Source organism: Colletes gigas, unplaced genomic scaffold (genome assembly GCF_013123115.1).
Source record: "Colletes gigas isolate AHSC1104 unplaced genomic scaffold, ASM1312311v1 Colletes_gigas_Sc00033, whole genome shotgun sequence".
NCBI lineage: Eukaryota > Metazoa > Arthropoda > Insecta > Hymenoptera > Colletidae > Colletes > Colletes gigas.
The window spans coordinates 797,454-819,145 of record NW_025106662.1 but is presented as its reverse complement, the minus strand read 5'-3'; the positions used below and the strand labels follow the sequence as shown (position 1 = coordinate 819,145).

General features: G+C 40.4%; 4 protein-coding genes across 4 annotated transcripts; 1 reads left to right on the top strand and 3 right to left on the bottom strand.

Annotated features, from left to right (window-relative positions):
* Positions 1-609: 609 nt before the first annotated feature.
* On the bottom strand, positions 610-4,057 carry LOC122402155 (tubulin beta chain-like). Its single transcript, XM_043404739.1, has 5 exons — positions 4,001-4,057; positions 2,965-3,429; positions 2,274-2,578; positions 1,519-1,816; positions 610-831 (listed from the first exon to the last, which is right to left on the bottom strand). The coding sequence occupies exons 1-5, from the start codon at positions 4,055-4,057 to the stop codon at positions 610-612; spliced, it is 1,347 nt and encodes a 448-aa protein (XP_043260674.1).
* A 1,238-nt stretch (positions 4,058-5,295) lies between these two features.
* LOC122402181 (pupal cuticle protein C1B-like) lies at positions 5,296-5,725 on the bottom strand. Its single transcript, XM_043404777.1, has 2 exons — positions 5,705-5,725; positions 5,296-5,571 (listed from the first exon to the last, which is right to left on the bottom strand). The coding sequence occupies exons 1-2, from the start codon at positions 5,723-5,725 to the stop codon at positions 5,296-5,298; spliced, it is 297 nt and encodes a 98-aa protein (XP_043260712.1).
* A 5,294-nt stretch (positions 5,726-11,019) lies between these two features.
* LOC122402180 (cuticle protein 16.5-like) lies at positions 11,020-11,509 on the bottom strand. The gene is made up of 2 exons (XM_043404776.1): positions 11,495-11,509; positions 11,020-11,349 (listed from the first exon to the last, which is right to left on the bottom strand). Exons 1-2 carry the CDS (start codon positions 11,507-11,509, stop codon positions 11,020-11,022), a joined length of 345 nt encoding a protein of 114 aa, XP_043260711.1.
* A 9,487-nt stretch (positions 11,510-20,996) lies between these two features.
* LOC122402143 lies at positions 20,997-21,692 on the top strand. Its single transcript, XM_043404710.1, has one exon. It carries the CDS (start codon positions 20,997-20,999, stop codon positions 21,690-21,692), a length of 696 nt encoding a protein of 231 aa, XP_043260645.1.

The window sequence follows — 21,692 nt, the reverse complement described above, 5'->3', positions numbered from 1 at the left end:
AAATGCCCAGGCATCCCAAAGGTCCACGTGAGGGTTGTCACCCCTAAATATTGTCACGTTAACGTCCCCTTGAAAGAATTTAATACGTTTGGGAAACGCTAGTATAAACGGATGGAGGGGAATAACACGTTCCAGGTCGATTCCCTCCGACGATCCTTTCGAGTATTATACTCGTACGATCGATCGGTACCGACGAAATGAAATTAGAAGGATCGCCGGAAGAAAGGCACCCCGGCAAACGTAATTTCGTTTCACCCTCGCGAAGGCTGAAATAAAAATAGTCATTTCTTTATTTTATATGTAGTGTATTGAGGCAACGAGGTCGCCAGGAAAACAACAAAGAATTAAAGTACGAACTTAAGCAATCTGCTTTTAACGGTACGATAACGCTGATAGAATGGCTAAGCAGGTGGGTGGACAGTTATAGGACATCGGAAATGTGTAGCGTGCGTGTGTGTCTGTGCGAATGAATCACGATCAATAAAAGTGAATGGTGGACAAAGAAAACGACCGATCCTGAATACAACGAGTTACGAGGAGTCGGAAAGCGATGCCCGTTTCCAAAAACAACGATATCCGAGGCGTGATTCTCATCGGTGGAAATCGGTCTCACTGATTTTCACCCTCGCCCTCTTCTTCCTCGTCGAATTCGCCGCCCTCCTCGTCGGCGGTGGCCTCTTCGTACTGTTGGTATTCGGACACCAAGTCGTTCATGTTGCTCTCCGCCTCGGTGAACTCCATTTCGTCCATACCTTCTCCCGTGTACCAATGCAGGAAAGCCTTCCGCCTGAACATTGCGGTGAACTGCTCCGAAACTCTCTTGAACAGCTCCTGAAATCAATATGGTCGGCTAGATGTAGAATTCGATGAGCGTCGAGGGAGCATTCTACTTCTAAGCGTGTATTTTTAAGTCGAGTAACTGCACAACTTTTTTTTTACCAAAATATTTCACACGTATTTGTTGGCATTTATGAAATACAGAATTAAGTCGCCTGAAAGTGCAAATTGAAATATTTTTGAAACTGCTGGTTGCATTGAAACAGCCTTGCATTTTACAGATAAAATTTGAATAGTTTCGAGGCGACCGTATTATTTATTTTTAATGTAATTAATATTTCTATATGTAGATTTTTTAAATGGAATCATATATGTTTCGAAAAAGCTTTGTTTTAGTAGATATTTTAATTTAAATGTTGTAGCAATACGTTCGGTTTAACCCTTAAGTGAACTCTCAATCTCAACTGAATTATTTAACTTAATGTTGATTTTGACCAAATTGGTAAATGCAAATCGACTTTAAAGCATTTAAAAAATGATGAACTAATGGAGGATTACATAAATTTTCTAATAATTACATTGACATATATTAAATAAGGATTAAATAATTATAGTAATTATAATACAATGATTGTTACTATTAATGTGATATATTATTTTTTCATCAGAACGAAGCTTCACCCTGTTTTCGGCGTATAACTAACCTTGTATCGCATATTTTTCGCCCCCGCGTCGATTTACCTGAATGGCTGTCGAGTTGCCAATGAAAGTCGCCGACATCTTCAATCCGCGAGGCGGGATATCACAAACGGCGGTTTTAACGTTGCTGGGTATCCATTCAACGAAGTAACTGCTGTTTTTGTTTTGAATATTGAGCATCTGTTCGTCGACTTCCTTCATAGACATCCTCCCACGAAACACGGCCGCCACTGTCAAGTAACGACCGTGACGTGGATCACAGGCCGCCATCATGTTTTTCGCGTCGAACATTTGCTGCGTGAGCTCCGGAACCGTCAGAGCTCTATATTGCTGCGAACCTCTGTTTCCACGAAAATTATAAACACGTGACAAAGGGAAAATTGGGATTTCTTTATCTATGGGTCACTTGTTAAATAAAAATAAAATATTGGATTACAGAATGAAATATTTCAGAATGGAGATATGCAATGGAGACGTCGACTGGAACAACCGACCCTTCTACTGTATATTTTACAAATAGTTCCTCTATCTTAATTATGTATTACTATTGTTAACACAAGTGACACTAAAGCAGATTAGTAAAAAAAAAAAATAAATTTTTAAACTTATTCTTCGTTCATTATTTACACAATTAACTCATAAAATATCTTTGCTGAAAATTTATAAAATACAGTATAGAAGGCATAAAATATTATATTTTTGTAATGATTTAAAAAAAAACCTTAAGTGTCCGATACTAGGGGAACTCCCCCTATGTATGTGATCAATTGGCTGTACATGAACGTTATATAACAAACCTGGACGTCAACGGCGCGAAACCGGGAATGAAAAAGTGCAATCTAGGAAAGGGCACCATATTTACAGCGAGCTTGCGCAGATCGGCGTTTAATTGGCCAGGGAATCTGAGACAGGTGGTCACGCCACTGAGAGTCGCGCTCACCAAGTGATTCAGATCGCCATAAGTCGGCGTTGTTAACTTTAACGTGCGGAAACAAATATCGTAAAGGGCCTCGTTGTCGATGCAATAAGATTCGTCCGTGTTCTCCACCAACTGATGCACCGACAAAGTGCAGTTGTACGGTTCCACTACGGTATCAGACACCTGAAAAACAAGAAAACGTGCTATTTTTTGTAAATTACCTGACCTTTTCATCCGTAACGAGGTTCATCTATGATAAAAAATGCATAATATATTTATATAAATTCAGCTACTTCCATGCCAAACATTTTCACGATTTTTAAATAGTTCTTTTCAGAGGTTACAATAAACGCGTGGATTAGTAAAAAAATTTTCTCTATTTATGAACGTGAATTATGAAAATGACTCCCTGGTTCTGTGTAATTTTTCAAGGACCCGCTATTCAAAATATTACACAATATCGTTTACACCTTTCTCGCTATGTACAATTAAAAATTTGATACATTGTTATTAAGATGTGAAACGAAATTGAACCCGAATAAAAAAAGGGGTTGACGTTTCTTGATTACCTTTGGCGAAGGTACCACGCTGAACGTCATCATAATTCTGTCCGGGTATTCTTCGCGAATCTTCGAAATTAACAACGTTCCCATCCCAGCGCCAGTTCCACCCCCGAGCGAGTGAGTTAGCTGGAAACCCTGTAGGCAGTCGCAGCTTTCCGCTTCCTTGCGTACAACGTCGAGGACGGAATCGACAAGTTCGGCACCTTCTGTGTAGTGACCTTTGGCCCAATTGTTCCCAGCGCCGCTTTGACCAAACACAAAATTGTCCGGCCGAAATATCTGACCGAACGGTCCCGATCGTACCGCGTCCATAGTCCCGGGCTCGAGGTCGACCAGAATCGCTCTAGGAACATACTTTCCCCCTGACGCTTCGTTATAGTAAACATTTATGCGCTCCAGCTGAAGATCCGAGTCACCGTGATAAGTGCCAGTGGGATCGATACCGTGCTCGTCGGAGATCACCTCCCAAAACTATTAACAAACACATATTACGATTAAAGTTGAACGAAAATGGTTGGATGGCAAAAACCACAGATTTATTTAATTTTGTGTTGTAAAAGTTGAGGTATTGTACAGTTACTCCCACTTGAAAGTTTCCATTTTTATTTTCAACAATGTATCACTTTTATTTACGAGGTAGTTCATTTTAAAAATCAAAATTATAATGTACGAATACAAGTGGTTGTAATTATACATTCCCATATGTATCTAAATACGATCAATATATTTGCAAAACATAACATTTCTTTATAATATATTTAAAAAGAAAGTATTTATCATAAGATGGTTTTTACAAAGTATCAAAGTATCAATTGTATAAATTTTTAGAATCAAATTTATCTACCTCTTTCTATTACTTCAAAATATTGATTTTAAAAGAATACAAAATTTATTAAATATATTTAAAAATGTTTAAGGTTCTTGCCCCCCAATATATTTTGAACGAAAACTAGCTCTCGCAAATTCAATCTGGAAAAACTGAAGTCCATTTTCTTTATTGCTATTAGAAAATTTTTGAATATCATTAATCTGATCGCAATACCTTTGCTCCTATTTGATTACCGCATTGGCCAGCTTGCAAATGGGCGATTTCACGCATTTTCCCAACAGTATCCCTCCTCCTGATACACTTCCCAAAATTCTGCCAACGGTTTTCGATGCACTTTCTACTTTAGCTTCTCTTATCCCGACCACCGTTTTTATGACTCGATTTCGAACGATTTTATACGATTCTTGAATACTGATTTCTACCTATATCGGATACAAGAGTTCCGAAATGGAGGGTCCGTCTCGAGCGTACGTACAAAAACGAAAAGGCTCGAACTCGGCAATGGCAATCAACAAGTCGTCGTTTGTTCTTCGGTTGCCTTGGATATTTTGTTTCGACGATTAATCAATCGCGCTCGACTGCCACTGGAAATCGTTTCGGTTCAAAGGATGGAGCGAAATGTTTTAGCATCGAATAAACGCTTTTTATTTTGCGCTTTTCCACGCTGTCTCTACAGCGAATGAAATATCGTTTTTCACGCGTTTCTATAATACCATAAAACGGTCGCGCGTCGTTTCGACCAGAGATAGTATCTACACACAAAATTCTAATAAAATTCGTTATGTTACTTGTGGAACAACAATCAAATTGAAATTGCAGAATAAAACATTTCACTATGAACAAATAAAAATTTGACCTAACTCAAACCATTTCAAAGATTCAGGATTTTACTATAATTTTTAAAAAACACTATTGAAACATCCAATAAAATTAAGTATAGTCTATATACAAATTTTGTAGAAGATTTGCACCTAATCAAACATCAAGAACTCTACTTTCATTATACATAATTTACTTTTTAAAAAACACTCTTGAAACATCTGATAAAATTAAGTTGCACGAATTTAGTTTTCGTATACAAAGACTTACGATACACCACTGTAAAACTTTTGTTTTACATTTTATAACTAAACTTTTAGACTTTTATATTTAATATAACTATTAGATCAGTAGAGTATGATTTTTCTCCAAAATGGCGGGTGAAAGAAATACACGAACGAAAGAGAGGTTTGCAGGTTAGACGTGTTTTATTTTGTTTTTGTCATCAGTAAAATAAAGATCCAAAATAGTGCCGATTTTGTAGGATCGAACGCCGGAGAATGGAAACCGGAAACACCGGGGGGACGATCGTGCATCAGACGGTTTCGCAGAAGGTGGCCAGGCTCTCCGGGAGAAGAAAAGATTGTATCGAAGGTTGGTCGATTGTTTTGCAGCTGCGACGTTCGAACGTAACCGGATGTTTCGCGACGTTCGTCCTCGAGGTGGTTGTTCGCGAATGGGTACAGGTTTCAGCGTCTGCCGGCGATGAGTGCCGCGGCAGGAAGGCCCGAATAGGCGTAATGGGCGACGGGGGCAGCATGGGCGACCACGGGACTGGCGTAGTACGGTGCAGCGTACGCATGATTAATAGCGTGAGCGTTGTAGCTGCTCGCATAAGTCCCCACCGTCAAAGCAGCTGGAATAGGCGCTGCGTACGCCGCTGGAATGGGCGCTGCGTACGCCGCTGGGACCGCCGCTGGCAACAAACCGGCCGAGCAGGCGGCGAACAAACCGGCGAAAAGAACCTTAAAATCAAAAACAAAATGTCCAAAATTAGTATAGAGTTAAAAAAAAAAATACTCCTTTACTCAGAACAAAGCCGTCTATGTTCGACATCGATGTAGTCCGTCTGAGATTTCCAGTTGTCGAACGACTTACCAAGATTTGGGCGACAGACATGTTTGCTAGTGGTTGTCTTGGAAGTGGTTCGAGTGGACCTCTATCGAAACTGTGATACCATGAGGATTAACTAGACCTCTTTTATAGGTGGTTTCGCCCGAGAAATATACTCCCACTACGAGCACTGGGGGGCAACGCAACAACGGTTCAAGGCACGATGCGACAGGAACACGCTTCTGAATACCGGATTACTTCTGCTTGTTTTAGGCCACGCCCGCGTTTGCCACTTTCATCGGTAGGTCTATGGTCGAATCTATAGTTCAAGATGTTGGTCTATCGCGGATAGATCAGAGGAAAAGATAGGAATAACCAGGATACGCGAATACAAATACTAAAAACGTTAAAATTGCATCGTTAGTTAAGAATGCTATCAGAATATTCGTATGATCTTTTCGTGAGAGTACAAACTTGGGAAAACAGTAAAAGTTCACTATTTACAATGTTTCTTTGTGTTATACTCTCTTTGAATTTTTCTTTTAAATATAAAAAGTCTTAAAAATGTCGGTGGTGCTATAGTTACGCTGCAAAATACTTATGTCATTGTTATATTTTGTAATTAAATGCCGTTTAGCCTGATTTGCGTAATGTTATTAATATTTAGATATCATTAATTAATACTCTGAAACTCTCCAAAATTATAGGAGTGCTATAGTTATGTTCCGACACTGTATAAAGTTGGCGTTTGAAGGTTACGTGAATGTTAGACCGGTTCAACGTTACAAAATTCAAGGCTGGCGACGTTTCGCTAGAAAATAAATCAAGGGGAAGGCCGGAAAACTAACAATTATGTTTTGAGGAATATCATTGAAGAAAATTCACAAGTATACAATAAGAAGAATAGTGTCTCGATCTAAAGTAAACCTGAATTAAAAAATTTTTGATAAAACATATGATTTAATTAATTAAGCCATAAGTGAATTAAAAATTCACTTCGATACTATAACAATTTCGTTGTAACTGGAGCCACTTCCGGTGCAACCCTTGTGAGTCACACAATGGCGCGATGTAACATTTTCCTCGAAAAATTTCGTTGCTATACTTTACTATGAAACTTGCAGTTACTCGACTTTGATGTATGATCGAAAGTTACGATTTTGTAGTATTAGGGTGAACAATTTTCTTTTGGAACCCATTCTAGATCATAATCTGTGAAAAACAGTGGTTTAAACTAAAATTGCCTAATCGAGGCTTAAGTATTTTAGGGCCTGCGTCAATAGTTACACGTACTCTCGAGCTTAATCTCTAAAAATGCCACATTCTACCAATTTGTAAACCACCATGTCCATTCCATCGATTGGAAAACTTCGCCTTTACTTTATTTTTCTATCAGATCCGTACAAAGTGGCTTAAATTTGGAAACGTTGATATATCGATCTGCTCAGGATCAAGTTGACGAGGAAATTTAAAATTTCGTTTGGCGAACAGTTTTGCCCTTTGCATTCCACGGTCGCTGCTATCGCTGGGACGAATTGACGAAATGAATAAATAAAATTTAAATCGCAGGCAGCTCTCAGTTTACGAACAAGTTCCGTTTCAAGAAGTGGTACGCTATATGTATTTCGCATTCTTCAGCTTATAAAATACGTACGTATCGTATACGTTAGTAGCCATTTTCAAGGATAAATACCATGTATGTGAAAAATGTCCAGTGAACTGTGTAGTACGTTTTATTATATGGACGCGATTCCGTATAAGAACGTTCGTAACTACCGAAAAAGTCGTTTATACCATTTGCTTTTTTTGGAAGGTATTTCTATTTAAAATACCTTACTTTCAGGGTTGGATCAAAGTATTTTGAGGTCCTAGGCTTGGGAAATAATTGGAGGCCGTCTTACTGTTTGCTAACAAAATTTAAAATAAATTTTCATTCAAAATTCTTTAAATCTAGGATCAATTTTTTATCTTCTTTAAATGTTCTAAGATATAATACGTAGAGTATGTAATTTAAATTTAGATAAAAAAATGACGTGGACATTTGTTGAACTTTTAGGGAAATAGTGAATGGGAGTAAGACAATGATACTGCTCGTTAATATAGGGTGGGTCACAGAAACCTGGGGATTTTTAAAGTACAATAGGTTGATAATGCTGACATTTAGACGGAAAGCGGACACATTGTGCGCTTGCATAACGGCGCCATTTTAGTGACAATGGAATGGACTGCTGTGCGTCGTGCGTTCCTGTTGGAAACTTTTTTCAAAAATGGCCACTCGGTTGTCATTGCACAGCCATTAATCTGACGTTATTTCAACATTACGATACTGTTCCTAGCAGAAATAAAATTTCGCGTGTAGATCAACAGCTTCTGCAAACAAACTAAATAAAAAACAATTGCAACCATATCGAACATGATTCTGCAACCGTATTATATATTTATCTCATCTCGAATTATTGAAAATTGGAAATTAAATATTCAAAAATTGAAAAAAATTTCACAAACAACGTTGCGTCACATATGATCCTACTCCCCCACCCTCTCCTCCCTATGTTACGAATGGTCACTGTTTTTTAATTCTGATGCAACTCCAGATGCAGTTCTGAATAGATCAATTGTTATTTTTTTTTTGGAGGATAAATAATTTCACTGAGAAATCAGAATCGTCTCGAATTAATTACGATCCATGGTTGATGTAATCCGTCAAACGGCCATGTCATTCGTGTTTTAACGTGAACGAGTGATACATGCTCGGGCGCGGCTCGTTCACGTTCTAAATACGAAACGCGGGCATACATTTTACGTCGACAACGACGATTGTGACATTGTAAGTTTCGAAGATCGTTCATCGAGCGTGACTCGAATTCTTCCGAGGCGTCGTTCGGCGACTCGTTCGCCAACTTGCTTCACATTTTAGCGCGTCGACGAGACTTTCGCCTGTAGTGTTCTTTTCGCCATCATTGCATCTTCGACGAATTTCCGCCGCATCAAAGATCGAAAATTGGCAGAATCCTAAAAAATGATAAATATATTAGATGTAGGTGTTGTAACTTCTTTTATTGGATGTATCCACGTATAAACGTCGAGTTTGTTAACTGTTAGATTGCTGATATTTTGATGAAGTTGTCAATGATGTCTTCATAGACTTTGTTCATTTGTCTATTTTAACTGATTAGGTTCGAATCGAGCCTAGTTTAAGATTTTTGCAATTTGGAGAAGGAAAAAGTTCATTATTACATATTTATAAATGAGGAAAATCCAGAAAGAGAGACATCATAGGGGAAAACATAGTTTAGGGGCTCGCAATTATTATCTTTGATTACATCCTTTATCTTCTGACTCAGAGCACTCTGAACGAAATTAACAATACTTGACAATTAGAATCGTCTTGAAGTATTTCCAAACGGGAACGACTACCCAGACTTCACGACCTTCGGTTGCCTGTCAAAATTCCTAGTTTCTTCTGATGTAACACTAGACAAACGAGTTCGCGACGCTATAATCGTTTCGTCAGGCTTCGAAACGCGGACGTCGTTGGTTATCGTCGAGAACAAGGGCGTAGGCAGAATGATATCTAGGAAGGGGCAAAAATGCTAGACTAAAACTTATTTGGTATATAACTACTTCTTTTTTACTACAATATTTCAAAGCTATAAATGATGTTGTAATTTGTCCTGGAGATTTTACAACTTTAAATCAAATATATTTTCACTCTACGATGAACAGAACTGTGTGAAATTGTTGATTCTGTTAGCTCTCTATCAACTCACTTAATATTCTATTTGTACCAAAGGGTAATTTTTTTGCCCGTAGATATATAAATAAATAATATGGCATTCTTATTCTTTTTCAGTCATTTCCAAAGAAAACTGAATTTAAAATAGCTAGTATCCCATTTATTTCACCCTGAGTACGTCTTTATACGGGGTGTTTGGCCACCTCTGGGAACAATTTTAATGGGAGGTTCTAGAGGCAAAAATAAGACGAAAGTCAAAGATACTAATATGTTGATTAAGGCTTCGTTAAAAAGTTATAAAAACATTTCCGGCCACACAGTATATTTTCGGTAAAGAATTTTTTTCTCGGAAGTCCGTAGGATTTCGGGGGTATGTGTATTCACAAAAAATGATTGTAATTAACCCCCGCAACCAAAAATAATTTTTCCACGACGATTTAAAATTTTTCCATTTTTTCGAAAAATCTGTCCACCTTTCTGAATTTTTTCTCGAAAGTGTGAAGGATTTCGGGAGTGTGTCTATTCACCAAAAATGATTGTAATTGATCTTTGCAACTAAAAATAATTTTTTTAGAACGATATGAAATGTTTTAATTTTGTTGAAAAATTTCACACCTACTCGAATTTTTTTCTCGAAATTAGGTAGAATTTCGGGGATATGTCTATTGACCAAAAATGGTTGTAATTGATCCCCGTAACCGGAAATAATTTGTCCGTGAATGATTTGAAAGTTTTAAATTCAATTTTTTAATAACTTTTTAACAAAGTCTCAATCAACAAAATGATATTCTTGATTTTCGTCTTATTTTGGTCTCTAGAATAAAATTTTTCCCAGGGATGGTCGAACACTCTGTATAGTACAGTAGTCCCTCGTTAGTATTCGCTATTTTTGCCCTCGATATTGTTCGCGAAGTCATCCAATTGCAGGAATTGCATCGATGAGGCAAACATTGCAAATCTGATTATTAAATATTTCTATATTAAATTTATAAAAAAAAAACTATATACGTACTTCGTACATTCTCTCTATTCCAATCATTCTCAGTGTTTCTCACTTGCGATCGAGCCTAACACAGATAAGAATTGACTATTCCTAAAATAGTACACCACCCTCGATAACGTTCGCGAGTCAGCGAACATTAACGAGGGATCACTGTACATTGCTAGATTTCAACGTCCTTTTTTTGCAAAAATATAACATTACAGCGTCAGAACTCGAGTTATTCTCATTTGAAGCTTTCCAGGCATTCAAAAATCTTATCAATATTTAAGGAGTATCAATTCAGAACATTGAATCAAAAGGTTTATTTCAGTCTGATTGCTGTCATCGAAGCATCGAAATCTAAAATAAGAATTGTCGACTCCCAGAATAGTATATCTCGAACCAGCGAACATTAACGAGAAATCACTGTACAACGAAGCAACAAACACAGCCACTGAATCTCTTAAAAACAACTTTGTCGCCCGAGGAGGATTCCTGGGGACAATCTTGGAACCGTTTCGTTGGAGGAATCGAGGGTTGGATCTGCGACGAGCACAAAACATAAATGTTGATTTTGTTAAGATTTGCGGTTTATTCTATTAAACAAAGAAGGTAGTTTGAGGGTCGGGTGAAGAATCGTGTTCAAGGCAATGCGTATGGAGCGGCGTATGGAGCTGCGTAGGCGAGATGAGCGTACGACAGGGGTGCAGCATGCGCAGCAAAGGCAAACGGTGAGGCTGCTGGTACCGCTGCAGGCACTGCGGCGTGCACGGCTGCTAGAGGTGCAGCTGCAAGAGGTGCAGCCGCAAACGTGTTGTAGTTCCTAGCGACGACTTGGCTACTTCTGGCAGTCACGATGGGCGCTGGAAGAGCTGCTAGCGGAGCTGCTGCGACCGCCGCGGGGGCAGCGACCAGAGGGGCGGCCGGTACGAAGCCAGCAGACGCCATTGCTGCCAGCGAGAGGACGATGCACTGAAAAGGAAAGGGAAAAATTAGAAAAAAATTACAGGTGAACTCCCGGAAAACACCAAAGTTCTAATACTCGAAGACAGTAGCCACATGCTATGACCAAACAAAACCGGAAGTCCTGGTTCGAAGTATCTGTGGTTCCACTTACCGCTAACTTGAACATGTCGAATTTGATGCGATCGATTCGGTATCTCTGGGACGAGTGCAGAAACGTCCACGCGTCCACACTTTATACCGATGTCCACCGCTCTTCGGCCCCCCGGTGGCTTACGAAAAGCCGAATAACTTGCGAAAGCCACGGCCTTTGCGCTGTACGCTCGCACTCGTATCGATTACGTTTCATTACGCTCGCATTGATATGCCGCTCGCGACGCGTTTTCGCGCTCTCCTACTTGTCGAGCTTATTTTCAATCCCGCTCGCGTTTCGTGGGTTTCGATTCGAACGGATCGATCGATTTCGGTGACCTTGATCGGAAGAGAGACACAAGCCGGACGCTTCCACGAGTATGGCGGAATTATGTAAGCAAGCATGTCGAGAAATTGTATAACCCCCTCGACTACGTGCCCGTCCGGCTGGAACGCATAACAAGGTTATAACGCCAGCCGACTGCCCGATTACGCGGATCGTTTCGCTTCCCACACAATCCGATCTACCTGCAAATACCTTTAATCTACTTTTCGCTACCTTTCATCTACTCTCACCTCCTCTCTCTCGACTCATCTTCCCGCGAGGAACGAAGGAACGTCCGTTCGTTTACCGATCGTTCCTCGTCCGCGTTGTTCTTCCTTTTTTCAGATCCGATTTCGATCGACACTTTTCCGCCTCTCGCTACCGAGACGCCCGGTTATTCGAACACATTCTCCGCCTTCTCTTTCTCTCCTCTTCCACAAGGCTACGCTTCAAGGCAAAGCACCTGGTTTTTTCTCAAGTTCAAGTTCGTCGAGTCCGGATCGAGGGAACTCGGCGTTTGCCCTTCCATGGGTGTATGCACCTCGTATCTCTGTCACCGCACCCTTGATCGAATATAAATTAAATATCTATCGAGAATTCGTCCGTCGTCTCGTGACGGCAAAAAGATATCTATAATTTCGCGCGGACCGACAAAGGATGCGACGAGATCGTGCCCTAAAATGGCGATACGTCCCGCGGAAAGCCATCAAACGAGTTCGAATTTTTCTCGAAGGTCGCAAGGCCGTCGGGGAGGGGGAACCGTCGAGAAAAAGAGAAAACCTGTTTGCGGTTTGCGGAATAAAAATCGCTCGAGAAACCCGGGTGATTCGGGGGAAAAAAATGAAAATACTCGCGCATTGTTGGACCACGCCTGACGCCGCGACCTTGAAGATATCCGCGATTCGCTGGTAGTTCGCCTGGTCGCGCGGCAAAAACCTTTCCCGAGAAGGGAGACGTCGATTGGTCGACCGGTCGGTGGAAAAAGAAAAAAAACATTCCCACGACCAACAAGAAGGAAGCATCTCGTTCGCGGGTTGCTCGAAGACTTGGGCTGTTGCCCTTCGCGGAACGATGAAAACGGGTAAAAAGAACGATCGACTGGAAAAGGGAAGGGGGATGCAGAGAGATGAGAATCTTTGTCGCGGTTTCACCTATATAAACGCTGATTCCTCGGGATTTCAAGTATATTCGTTTCGACTTGCTCCTAGTGCATCCGTTCGTTCCACGTAGCCGACATGTTCAAAACGGTGAGTGCAAGAATTCGTAACGTCGACGTTGACTCCGAGAGCGGTGGACGTTGGAGGATGGAAAACTAATCGAAATATTTTTTTTTTGGCCACTACAGTTGTTGTTCGCCGGATTGTTGGCGGTCGCGGCCGCTGCCCCATCGCCAGTCCCGAATCCGGCGCCAGCTCCAGCGCCGATTCCAGCCCCTGCACCGGCTCCGAGCAGTTCGGCCCTGATTGGGGGCCCGTTGATCGCTCCTTTGGGACCGACTCTCCTCTCCAACATCGGCACACCGCTCGTCTACACCAATTACCCGGCACCGCTTCCCCTCACCGGATACGTACCACCCCTCATCTACAAGAACATTGTCTACTAAACACCCACAAGGACGCGCCGAACGATCCATCGATCGTACGGCCGTAACCGAACCACCCAACCGATCGACTCATTTTCTAATCACGAAAAATCATTAATCGCGTGTCTGTACTTTTTTCTGCGACGTATCGTTAATCTCCGACTTTCCATCAATGTTCTGTACTTGTAGATTCGGCGTCAATAAAACCGCTTAAAGGCAAAAAACTTTCTCATCTCTTTTCTGGCTTTTTTTTTCTTCGATATCCTCTACAAAACCTCCTTCGATTGTAGGTATCCGATCGGCGACGATTGTTTGCTTACTCTTTCGTTAATGAGAATCGCGGAAAGCTCGTTACGCGATTCGTCGTTACTCTATAAATCCGATTACGTGAGCGCGGATTATATTCTATTCATAACATTGTAAAATACAGTTATATTCATAATTCGCTCTGTGTACAAAATGAACGTGTATATAGATCGTGGGGCGCGAAAGTACGGTTGAGGATCGAGACGACGCCTTCGAGGAGGAAAATTACCTACAGACTCCACTTTTTAGAGTTTGTCTATTTTGTGTTTATTTTCGTATTATTTAATTTTGCTTTTCACTTGTTGAAAAATTAATAAAAGCGAACTGTGGATAATGGTGCAACAAGCATGATTCTTTTCTATGAGGATATCTCCAAGGAAAAGTGTTCACGAGGGTTCTAAATCAATTCCACAGTCGAAAGAAGCTGTAACTATGGTAATGATTCGTAATATGAACGGTCACTTCTTGGCACGTTCATCTTTCATAGAGCTGGAGCGAAATTCGACGGATAGAAACATTCAACTTGCGAATCTACGTCTGTGATTTATTTTACGAATCATTCCTGTATCGAGATCGAAGAAAATAGTTTAAAAAATCGCTTTTCTGCCTCGATAACTGAGGATGATGACCATTATAGGATACTAATTTCCACTTTTTCCTTTGTACTTCAGCAAAGATATAATACAATTATTTCTCTACAATTTATTTTTATCGATAACAATTATCGAACCTCAACTATAAACAGCCTTCTACCAATAAGTAACGAAAAAAACTTATCGATACGTATTTTTCTTAAAAAAAAGATAGAAATTATTTTCCTATTAAACTTATTATTTTTTTTCTCGAAAAGATACTCGTCTTTTGGTAATGTTTCTTCTGTATTTGCTAATCTGAACATACGCATTCTTAATCTAACGCAACAATGAATCTACTACATTTAATTATACACAATCACACGCGGGCGTGTACATATTAAAAATGCCGTTCCAATAGTGAATGTGGCTTTCGAGTATTTCTGGTAGACGATATGCAACACGTATCATAACAAAGTTTGACCAATTGGTATATCTATAATTACATATTATGCACGAACCTTAGCGACAACAAGTATGCGGAAGAGTTAATTGCAATACTGCCGTTAGCTACTAATAGTAATTCAAAATTTACGTAAGGATAACGTTTGCTCAAGACAAAAGTGTTCAGGACTAGCGATAATTAATAATTACGAGATTAATATTTTGAGGAAATCTCCTTCTTCTGGTACATAACTTCTTACAAGCTGTCAGGCATAGAATTAAATTTTTGTCAAAATCTAAAATACTATTGAAAGTATTGAATGTAAGAGAATCTTTATACGATAGTCAGTGATACACTATGAAAGATGCTTGCTTTGGATCACGATCCTATTGCAAATAAAAAGGATTTGCTATTCCTAACTGAACGACGCCTTCGTAAAGCTTACAAGCAAAATATTTAAATATAGACTGTCTGTAATCCAATCAATTATTTTATTACTAATTAAGTAATGACGCATTATCAACGTGCTTTCGCCCCCGTGCTTAATAGCCAGTTATATGATTTCGTGTCCTGTTCCGTTCTTCATACCTATTTGAATACGTGTGATTATTCTAAAAGTACAAATTAACATATACGTATCCTTAAGCGTATTCTCATCTTCCTTTTTGTATATGCTTTACGATGCGATCTCCTTTTCTATTCTACTTCGATATTTCTACTTTGTACCATCTACGATAGAATATTCTTTTTAAATTCAGATTCTTTTCAATTTTAGATGCACTTATTAATTATTAATATAGAAATGTTAGACCATTTTATTTCACATGTACTTAACACTTTGAAATTTGTTGTCACATATGTGTAATTGTTACTGTTTTAATCACCATCCTCTAGTCAACTTATTATATTTGTTCAGGTTTTAAGGTCTACATTTATAACTAGCATCCTCCAGTGTCTGAAACTGGTTGACAATATCAGTACAGAAAACTATCTCAATCCTGTTCATATCAAATCGATCGATGAATCATCTTCCAAAAAGTCAAATTCAAACAAACAGCCGAAATTTTCAATTTTCATAAATTCACTCTTCAGAAACAGTTTCTAACGAAACTCCCTGACCATGAAAAGATACATGAAGATGCTTTTTCTCGAATCAAACTGGTATTCGTATATCTATCACTTCATTCATTTTGCAAAGTATTCCTTCGTACCATTCAAATTGCAGATATTTAATTAATCTGATTTAAGTTCAAATCGTTAACGAGCAAATACTATGCTTCAAGTACGATTGCAAGACGCAAGTTCGTCTTGGGTTTGAATTATGCGCGTGAAACGTTTGTGCGAGGACTGTGACCGTTTCCTCGCTTCGAACTTACTTAAGTCTCGTACGCCTGGTGGTACGCCAACGCTACGGCGATACGTTTTAATGAATCGTACCATTCATTATGCCTCCCAGTTGAATTTTCGCGCAAAGGGACAGATCGGGAGGGGCAGGGACTTCTGCGTCATCGTAAGAACGACAGAGCGCTGTAATTGCGTAACAAAACTAGAAGTCTTTTGTCGGTTGATCCTTCTAGCGGATGGCAGGGAACAATGAACGCTCCCGATCCGTAGCAGGTTTCCCATTGGTCGTTTTGCATTTCCGTATCGTTATCAAGTATTCACAAAATGTTTACGAATCCCGCGATCTGCCAGCGGGGGAATCCAACGGATTCACGGCCGAATGGATACGAGTACGCGGACTAAAAACGTATTAAAATTCGTCGGTGACTCGATACTCGAGGGTGACGCGAACGCTTGCAGCTGTGCCGCGCACCGCGAGAGCTTTTGTTTTTACGAACGACAAGTTAATTATGCAACGAGCGACAACAATACCGAATCATTACGTAAAGGTAAATGCAATGTCCTCGCAGTCGGGTACGTCGCTGTAGTAAAGGGATGAGCAATAGATGAGATACGCTTTTCATTATCAGTTCCATCCGGCTCCCGTTAATTTCCAATTTGATACGTCAGGGTGGGGAAAACCTCAACGATGCCCTCATGGTTTCAGAAAACGATCTCGAATGAGATTCATGGATTCGTGGCTCGTTGCGTTCTGGCGCCATATTGGTCCAAACTCGAAGGCCTTGCTCGTCAGAAATGAATCGTTAACTTGTTGGATGCAATCAAAGTTAGTTGAGCTTTGTGGGGTAGATTATTGGCCTCCTATTATTGGACGCCATAAGAATATCGCTTAAAATTAAGAATTACTTATCTAAAATGATATCTAAGTAAAGTATGTAATCTTGTGTTTATCGAAGTTTCTAGTTTTTTAATTAAATTAGTTCTGAAGAGTTATCTGACTATTTATAGTGGAAGGAAAAAAGTATTCGATTTTGTGACCTCTTTATTGACTAACTTACATACTAACAGTGACGAATACAGATTGGTGTGAACAAAATCTATTATTCAAATTTTGTTATTAATCGACAACCATTGAATAATCATCAAATCTTTAAGTATGTCTATATTTATTTCTGTTTTCTGGAAGTGGAATTCTCGAATTCTCAAAATATCGAATTTTGTCACTTTTTATGAGCCATCCATTCTTTAAGCATTTATTTATTTTCCTTCCAAATAGATTCACATAAAAAACAATATTTCCCTTTTAACGGTGGATTTTCGATCGAAGCTCAAAAGACAATAGGGCTGCCATCTGTCTATAAGGAAGTAATTTACACGATTACAGGTACAATTTGTTATTTACCTGTTGAGAGTTTGCGGTGATCTGTATTAGAATACATAATTTTTTTGTAATATTGTATAGTAATCTTCTTGTGGTTATTTTTAAGGTCGAAATCTCTACTTTCACAGCCTCTAAATCCAAGTTCGATTTCGTCGATCTTTTTACGAAGCGAACACAAGAGTCAAGATTAAAAAATTTACGCGTCTAAAAACCACCATGAATTCAAAGATTAAACTCTACTCTTGACCACGAGACGTACAATTTTATTCCACGTTGAATGAGGGCCCCATTGGAACAAACGATGAAAATTTATTATAAAACTTTAATCAATATCGAGTATTTTTTATTACAAGGGAGAAATGATTCTAACTCATAAATGTCTCATTTTGTACGAATATAACAAGCATGCTCTAACAATCATAACCATTTATTATTGCAATATTAACAAATACACCTCGTTCAAAGTGGAATAGAATACCTAAAATAAATATACATGATCTATCGAAGAGATCGTTGCAAAGAAGAGGCTTTAGAATTTTTTCATTTTTTTTGGGGATCATTTGTATTTAAAAAATATTTTGTTTCTCGCTCTCTATTTAGAGTAAAAGAATCTTCGTGGAAATTCAACTCGTGGATGCGAAAGTAGAAGTTTCAACGTTTAAAACGATCCTCAGGAAAATTATTGCATTTGTCTTCGCGAAGTTATCATAATCCAGGAATCGACAACGCGTCGTCCAAGTGTCCTAATGTTTATTAGCGACAGTATAAATACAAACGGAACTATATGTGACGCTGATCGTCCCGAGAATTAGCTCGTAACAGATACGTGACGCGTTGTAGCAAACGCGTTAAATGGTAACAGTCTTGAATTAGATAAATTCTTAATAGAGGGAGTAAAATGTACAGATATAGTTTTCCCAGTCCTGGACGTCACCCAGTATCGGACAAATGTTATAATTCGTTACCTAAACTTTGAAATCGTCTGTTATGCCCGTAAACCGAATGGGACGGACAGAAATAATATATGATTACGCAAACCAGCGTCGTGTTTTGTTTACAGCCTCGATAGATCAACACTGTGTTATCGTGACCAAGTCAAATTGCATCGCTTAAGAATAGATGTTTCAACGATAAGTTTATAGTTTCGATCGTCAAGTAACTTACTTTAGTTTATAAAACACTACCTTAACCCCTTTCCGTGCCATTTAGCTGGACGAAATCCGGGACCAAACGGTAGACGTCAACTGATAGGAACTAAAACTCAATCACGATCGTGATTTGTTGTCCGCAAGTCTGGCTCGTGGTAGTCATGTTTGGGTCAAAATCTTCATCACAGGTCAGACTCGTTAAAGTACGGGAAGGGGTTAACGTAACCCATAACTCTGTATTTACGAGTCGATAAAATAATCGAGGAAACGAAAATGTAAACAACGCAGAGGCGCGTGAAATTGATCGAGATACCGGAAGTCCTCGGCGGAGTCGAATTATAAACTCCATCGGATCGCTCGATATCCGGTTTAGCAAAGTTTTACCATACTTGACTATGGCGATTACGAAATTATTGATTACTCTGGTGCATCCAACGTTGGCACCGACACGATCAGCTTGGTGGGTACATCCACCCCTTTGCATCGATCGTCGCGTCGGGTTCACCGCCCTCGGTTTCTCTGCTCAGAGAGACGATAGAATACCAGCTCCTCCTACTCCCGTTATCGGCCTCGGCCACTGTCTCCTCGCCCACTCTCGCGCCACCCTCTCAACCGTGGTCCGTTACATCGCAGCATCGTTAAATATAACGAATTCGTTTCACAGATTGCGTTTGACGTGTCGATCGTCAACAAAAGCGTCGACGGTTTGGTACTTTGTCCACGTTTCGCTGACGCGGTACCGCGCCATCGCGATACCGAAACGCTGTCCAAGGTGTAAACGAGACGAAATCCAAGGTACGAAGATGCGCGAATACCACCCCGGTACGTCTAAATGAAATTGATCGAAATAAATTGCCACAAACGCGTAAAAAAAAAAATATTAAATACTCGAAGAACGAACAAGACATACGATTCGCATATGCTATGATGGTGATTCGCTATAAATGGAAAGAAACTTGTTTGTTTTTACCAATTGTTGTTTATTGCACTACTATTTACAAAATAGTTTAAAAAAAATGTAATTACAAGATCGATGGAGAGGTATACCAATCAACAATACGCGGTGTTTTTCCAAGCGGTTATCGAAATATAGTGGTCCCTCGATAACGTTCGCCAGCAGAATGCAGAATGTTATCGAGGGACACTATTCTGGGAATCGTCGACTCCTATTTCAGCTTGCAATGCTTTGATACAACGACAGCTATCAAACTAAAATAAACCTTTCGATTCAATGTCCTGAATTGACATTTCATAAATATTGATGAGATTTTCAAACACCTGGAAAGCTTTAAATAAAAGTAACTTGAATTTCTGACCCTATAATGTTATATTTTTGCAAAGAAAAGGAAAAATTCCCTCGTTAATATTTGCGAACATTATGGAGGAAGGTATACTATTCCAAGAATCGTCGTCTCTTACCTCTGTTAGGTTCGTGAAAGTAAAAAATACTGAACGAACCTCAATTTTGTAAATAAACTCGTTTTTTCATTTATATCGAATCACCATTATAGTGTACGAGTACGAGTGGAAGTAACTGTGTATGCACAGCACGAAGTAATAAAGGTCGGCTCTGATCGATGTCCACGATATGAAATCCGGTTTTTTCATCCACAAAATGCATTTTTGAAACAGGTTGATCCTATATTACTCCATCGCCGAGTTACCTACTTTTATACGAACCATAATAAAATATTATTTGCAAGTTAGCGATGCAATCGTTGACGAACATCGAGGTAACCTTTAAAAAATTCTAACCCCTGAATCCGACCGCCCAGGGACGGTCGTCCCCGAGTCCCCGCTATACATAGAGTCGTACACGTACGTATCGATGGTTCAATTTCGTATAGCGATTAGTCACGGTCGGTTGTGCCGTGCGAAAACGCATTCGTCGCGATACCGCGTCCCCGCGGCGGCGAATCGTACCCTCGCTTGGAGGAGAGGACATGCGCGCACCCTCCACCGTGCCGCGACACTATATAAGAGATGACCACGAATCTCCGGCTCTCAGTCAGCCCTCGTGAACGTGCCAAATACTCGCGGCATACAAGCAACCACTAAACGCGTGTTAACGTTCCTCATTCTCGAGAACACGACTGTCATCGACGAGTCAAGGTACTCGAAGATCTCGAACAAGTGAAACTCGAACCCAAAGGGAAAGAGGGCAAAACGCAAACGATCCTTACCAAAACAAAAAAACAGAAGACTTAACAAGTGTGAACGCAATGAGCAAATCCTCGAATCTTACGGGATAACAAACTCGCGTGTGCGCGCGTCTTTTCCGCGTGCACTCTGAACCACTTCGAACGTCAAAGAAACTTGACCGATTCCGTGACTTTTAAAAAGTTACCGTACGAATTGGTGAGATCTGTGTGCAGTTACTTGCTCCGTAAGCCAGAAAAACTGATCACCGGTCCGTCCACGATGGAGGACACCGCAAAGCTCACCGACCCCGCGGAGGATCGTCGTCGAGACAATTCCAGCCAGAAGGGCGAATCGAAACGCAGAAACGGCTCAGCCGGCGGCGTGGAGTCGTCGAGACGACGCCAGGAGTTCGGGGACGACGAGTGCAGCACGGACAGCGGATGCAGCAGCGCCGGAAGCGCCGAAAAGCTGTCGCGTCGCGGAAGCGGCGAACGCCTCTGCCGCGCCACAAGGTTCTCCAGGACGCATTGCTACCTGGACAGACTCTGGGGACGACCGGCTCACTCCCAGGAACGAGTGTCCAGCGTTCAGAGGAGCTCTGAACGCGTTCGAGCCAAGTCGTCCTCCTCTTGGAGCCCCGGGGACGTCAGAGGCAACCTGAGGACCAACGAGTCGCACTCATACTGCCCCAGCCCATCGGACGCTCAAAGCAGCAGCGACAGCGAATCCCTCAAGAAGTCCTTCACCGCCGACACCCTACGCAGAGCGTTCCGAACGTTCAAGATAACCTCCAAGTGGGAGGGTAAGGAGAACAAGCGCGCGAAGAAGAGCCCCAAGAAAATCTTACGCAGCCCAGTCTCCTACACGTACGTTCGCGGACTTTCCGGCCTGGCAACCCAGAGGGTTCCAAGGAACGTAGGTCAACAATTGGCGGTCCCTTATTCCAGCCAAGACTACGTCGGCCTCTATCGATAG

What these genes read in the sequence shown, in the direction of transcription:
- LOC122402181 (XM_043404777.1), bottom strand. Translation starts at nt 5,725, where the DNA reads ATGTCTGTCGCCCAAATCTTG. An exon ending in TGTCTGTCGCCCAAATCTTG is followed by an intron (nt 5,572 to 5,704) that starts GTAAGTCGTTCG and finishes TTTGATTTTAAG; the next exon opens with GTTCTTTTCGCCGGTTTGTT.
- LOC122402155 (XM_043404739.1), bottom strand. Translation starts at nt 4,057, where the DNA reads ATGCGTGAAATCGCCCATTTGCAAGCTGGCCAATGCGGTAATCAAATA. An exon ending in TTCGCGCCGTTGACGTCCAG is followed by an intron (nt 1,817 to 2,273) that starts GTTTGTTATATA and finishes TCGTGGAAACAG; the next exon opens with AGGTTCGCAGCAATATAGAG. An exon ending in GCAACTCGACAGCCATTCAG is followed by an intron (nt 832 to 1,518) that starts GTAAATCGACGC and finishes TATTGATTTCAG; the next exon opens with GAGCTGTTCAAGAGAGTTTC.
- LOC122402143 (XM_043404710.1), top strand. Translation starts at nt 20,997, where the DNA reads ATGGAGGACACCGCAAAGCTCACCGACCCCGCGGAGGATCGTCGTCGA.